Source organism: Salvelinus sp. IW2-2015, unplaced genomic scaffold (genome assembly GCF_002910315.2).
Source record: "Salvelinus sp. IW2-2015 unplaced genomic scaffold, ASM291031v2 Un_scaffold37, whole genome shotgun sequence".
Classification (NCBI taxonomy): Eukaryota; Metazoa; Chordata; class Actinopteri; order Salmoniformes; family Salmonidae; genus Salvelinus; species Salvelinus sp. IW2-2015.
Genome location: NW_019942507.1, coordinates 677,357 through 682,607, shown reverse-complemented (window position 1 = coordinate 682,607; position 5,251 = coordinate 677,357). Strand labels below are relative to the sequence as shown.

At 42.6% G+C, this 5,251-nt stretch overlaps 1 protein-coding gene across 1 annotated transcript in view; it reads left to right on the top strand.

Annotated features, from left to right (window-relative positions):
- Positions 1-759: 759 nt before the first annotated feature.
- Positions 760-5,251, top strand: part of LOC112068045 (otoferlin-like) — a gene marked incomplete at its 5' end in the record, with an annotated part of 14,236 nt that continues 9,744 nt past the window's right edge. The window contains 3 exons of the mRNA XM_024135040.2: positions 760-878; positions 1,153-1,290; positions 1,599-1,736. Coding sequence (XP_023990808.1) covers positions 760-878; positions 1,153-1,290; positions 1,599-1,736 — 395 coding nt within the window. The remainder of the gene's footprint in view (positions 879-1,152; positions 1,291-1,598; positions 1,737-5,251) is intronic.

The window sequence follows — 5,251 nt, the reverse complement described above, 5'->3', positions numbered from 1 at the left end:
CTATCCTCTTCAAATCATGACAACCCGTACTACTAACCCTTCATATGACCCCTGACATCTCTGTTGTAGTTCATCACTGCATACATTTACACAGACATGAATGCATGATTTCCATCACTTCAAAACTCATATAATGACCTCCTCCTGCTCTCCTGCTATATGTTACCATAGGCCTGCCATGAACGTTGACTAAGAATAACATGACTAACAAAACCACATCTAGTGCTTATATAGTGATATGTATAACTTTTACATAACACGATACATCAACTATTTATATAAAACTAACTTGAACAAATGTTTTGGAATCTCAAATGCACTATTATGCAGAGATTGTGTGCATGATACGGAGACATTATTAAAGTGGCTAGTGTTTCATTTCCTTAAAGTGGCCAGTGACTCCTAATCTATGTCTATAGGCAGCCGCCCCTGATGTGCTAGTGATGGCTGTTTAACAGTCTGATGGCCTTGAGAAAGAAGCTGTTTTTCAGTCTCTCGGTCCTACGTTTAGTGATAAAGTTGATACTCTTAAGCTAGGCTAATGACCTATTCCTATTGGGTAAATGTTGTCTTAGCTATTCTGACTGTTGCACTGGCATTCACTGTATATACTGTTCATATTGTGTATACATAGGCCAAAATACTTTGGTTTGCCAACTTGCATGTTGAATTCATGTCTTGAGTGCCCTGCTGTGCACCAACTCTCCTCTCCACCCCCACCCTCACCCCCCTCATCCCTCACTCCTAACCTATTCTCAGAGATCAAACCTGATGACTCTCTTGTCAAAGGAAAGAGAGGCAAGGGAAAGAAGGAGAAGAAGAGGGCTGGGCCTGGAGACATGCCAGAGAAGAAAAAGCACAACATTGATGAGCTACAGGTATGTGGTTACTCAACAGTGAGCCCCAGTGAGCAAAACTGGTTGATATTATGTTATTACAACCAGAATTGTCATTTCAAACACTTTATCCCAGTTTTACCTACTGGAACCTGTTTCAAAGCTTAAACAAGTCTGGGCAATGGGTTGAAGTCTCTGGGCAGTTTTGGGTCAAATACCGTATACTCTTTCTTTGTTGTTGATATGTTTAAATATGTTTTTTTTTGTTGAAATGATGTTTTTAATGTATAGAGTACTTTTTGTATTTCCTCATTAGGTGTACCCGAAGGAGCTGGAGAATGAGTTTGATCACTTTGAAGACTGGCTTCACACCTTCAACCTGTTCAGAGGGAAGGCCGGAGACGACGACGACCAGAACATGGCGGATGAAGACAGGATTATTGGCAAATTCAAAGTAAAACCCCTTTCGCACAGAAGGGCATTCCCTTCTTTGTAACTTATTTTTGGTCTGCGATGGAAAAGAGCTGGAACTAGCACAGTCCCAGGTCTTCTTGTGCTGTACATAGACTGTAGAATATATCATATACTGTATAGCCAACTCCTATAGTTCTTGTTCAACGATGATGTCTATACAGCATAAACATATCTGGGTCCAGGCTAGAAAGGAACAGGATTGAGTCCGTTATTGTGTTAAATATCACCACAATTGTGCATGTCTGTGTATATTCCAGGGTTCTCTGTGCATGTCTGTGTATATTCCAGGGTTCTCTGTGCATGTACAAAGTACCGGTGTCAGATGAGATGCAGAGGGAGATGGGCTTTGACTCCAACATGGGCATGTTCCAGAACATTCCAACTAATGACCCAATCAACGTCCTAGTCCGGGTCTATATCATCAGGGTATGTACACTACTCTCTATTGTGTACCTACAATAGTACTTATATGTCCGACTCTATGTCATCAGGGTAGTTACACAACACTACACTCAGGTGAGAGTACAGTGCCTATATAAAGTCTACAACCCCCTTGGGATTAAAATTGATTTCATTGTCATTTTTTCTCAATCTACACAAAACATTTTAAAAAGTGGAAGAAAAATTCTAAAACAAATTTAAGATTAATGAAACATAAAACACTAATATACCTTGATAGGTATTCACCCACTACATGTTAGGCAATGCATGTTTCAAATACCTTTGGCAGCGATGAGTCTTCTTGACTCACAGCTGTGAGTCTTCTTGGGTAAGTCTCATAAGAGCTTTGCACACCCGTATTGTCTGCACCCATTATTCTTTTCAAAATTCTTCAAGCTCTGTCAAGGTGTTGGGGATCATGGCTAGAAAGCCATTTTCAAGTCTTGCCATAGATTTTCAAGCAGATTTAAATCAAAAATTCTAACTTGGCTCCTCAGGAACATTCACTGTCTTCTTGCTAAGCAACTACAGTGTAGATTTGGCCTTGTGTTGTAGGTTATTGTCCTGCTGAAAGGTGAATTCCTCTTCCAGTGTCTGGTGCAAAGCAGACTGAAGCAGATTTTCCTCTAGGATTTTGCATGTGCTTACAGTAGCCCCATCCTGTTTCTTTTCATCCTGAAAAACCTCCCCAGTCTTTGCTGATGTCAAGCATACCCATACCATGATGCAGATACGGTAACGGTATTATTTTGCTGTGTTTTTTTGCAGCATTACTTTAGTGCCTTGTTGCATACATATGCATGTTTTTGTAATCTTTTTTATTATGTATATTTGTATTTTTCTTTTCACTCTGTCATTTATGTCATTATTGTGGAGTCACTACAATGTTGTTGATCCATCCTCCGTTTTTCCCCCAGGAAGTCTCAAGGTTCTGCTCGCCTGAGTTAAAACACCTTATGATAAGCTGTAGACCATATTATTTACCAAGAGAGTTTTCATCAGTTTTTTTTGTAGCTGTATATTTACAAGCACAAACCGATACTAGCACTAACACCACACTCAACGAGGTGTATACGGCCATAAGCAAACAAGAAAATGCTCATCCCGAGGCGGCGCTCCTAGTGGCCGGGGATTTTAATGCAGGAAAACCAAATGCCGTTTGACTGACCTAATTTCTACCAGTATGTCACCTGTGCAATTAGAGGGAAATAAACTCTAGATCAACTTTACTCCACACACAGAGACGCATACAAAGCTCTCCCCCGTCCATTTGGCAAACGGACCATAACTCTATCCTCCTGATTCCTGCTTACAAGCAAAAACTCTAACAGGAAGTACTCAATACAGAAGTGGTCCGATGAAGCGGACGCTAAGCTACAGGACTGTTTCGCTAGCACAGACTGAAATATGTTCCGGGATTCCTCCAATGGCGTTGAGGAGTTTACCACATCAGTCGCCGGCTTCATTAATAAGTGCATCGATGACGTTGTCCCCACATACATACAGTGGGGAGAACAAGTATTTGATACACTGCCGATTTTGCAGGTTTTCCTACTTACAAAGCATGTAGAGGTCTGTCATTTTTATCATAGGTACACTTCAACTGTGAGAGACGGAATCTAAAACAAAAATCCAGAAAATCACATTGTATGATTTTTAAGTAATGAATTTGCATTTTATTGCATGACATAAGTATTTGATCACCTACCAACCAGTAAGAATTCCGGCTCTCACAGACCTATAATCAAACAAGAAAATGCTCATCCCGAGGCGGCCGCTCCTAGTGGCCGGGGATTTTAATGCAGGAAAACCAAATGCCGTTTGACTGACCTAATTTCTACCAGTATGTCACCTGTGCAATTAAGGGAAATAAACTCTAGATCAACTTTACTCCACACACAGAGACGCATACAAAGCTTCTCCCCGTCCATTTGGCAAACGACCATAACTCTATCCTCCTGATTCCTGCTTACAAGCAAAAACTCTAACAGGAAGTACTCAATACAGAAGTGGTCCGATGAAGCGACGCTAAGCTACAGGACTGTTTCGCTAGCACAGACTGAAATATGTTCCGGGATTCCTCCAATGGCGTTGAGGAGTTTACCACATCAGTCGCCGGCTTCATTAATAAGTGCATCGATGACGTTGTCCCCACATACATACAGTGGGAGAACAAGTATTTGATACACTGCCGATTTTGCAGGTTTTCCTACTTACAAAGCATGTAGAGGTCTGTCATTTTTATCATAGGTACACTTCAACTGTGAGAGACGAATCTAAAACAAAAATCCAGAAAATCACATTGTATGATTTTTAAGTAATGAATTTGCATTTTATTGCATGACATAAGTATTTGATCACCTACCAACCAGTAAGAATTCCGGCTCTCACAGACCTGTTAGTTTTTCTTTAAGAAGCCCTCCTGTTCTCCACTCATTACCTGTATTAACTGCACCTGTTTGAACTCGTTACCTGTATAAAAGACACCTGTCCACACACTCAATCAAACAGACTCCAACCTCTCCACAATGGCCAAGACCAGAGAGCTGTGTAAGGACATCAGGGATAAATTGTAGACCTGTACAAGGCTGGGATGGGCTACAGGACAATAGGCAAGCAGCTTGGTGAGAAGGCAACAACTGTTGGCACAATATTTAGAAAATGGAAGAAGTTCAAGATGACGGTCAATCACCCTCGGTCTGGGCTCCATGCAAGATCTCACTCGTGGGGCATCAATGATCATGAGGAATGTGAGGGATCAGCCCAGAACTACACGGCAGACCTGGTCAATGACCTGAAGAGAGCTGGACCACAGTCTCAAAGAAAACCATTAGTAACACACTACGCCGTCATGGATTAAAATCCTGCAGCGCACGCAAGGTCCCCCTGCTCAAGCCAGCGCATGTCCAGGCCCGTCTGAAGTTTGCCAATGACCATCTGGATGATCCAGAGGAGGAATGGAGAAGGTCATGTTGGTCTGATGAGACAAAAATAGAGCTTTTTGGTCTAAACTCCACTCGCCGTGTTTGGAGGAAGAAGAAGGATGATTACAACCCCAAGAACACCATCCCAACCGTGAAGCATGGAGGTGGAAACATCATTCTTTGGGGATGCTTTTCTGCAAAGGGGACAGGACGACTGCACCGTATTGAGGAGAGGATGGATGGGGCCATGTATCGCGAGATCTTGACCAACAACCTCCTTCCCTCAGTAAGAGCATTGAGGATGGGTGGTGGCTGGTCTTCCAGCATGACAACGCACCCGAAACACACAGCCAGGCAACTAAGGAGTGGTCCGTAAGAAGCATCTCAAGGTCCTGGAGTGGCCTAGCCAGTCTCCAGACCTGAACCCAATAGAAAATCTTTGGAGGGAGCCAAAAGTCCGTATTGCCCAGCGACAGCCCCGAAACCTGAAGGATCTGGAGAAGGTCTGTATGGAGGAGTGGGCCAAAATCCCTGCTGCAGTGTGTGCAAACCTGGTCAAGAACTACAGGAAACGTA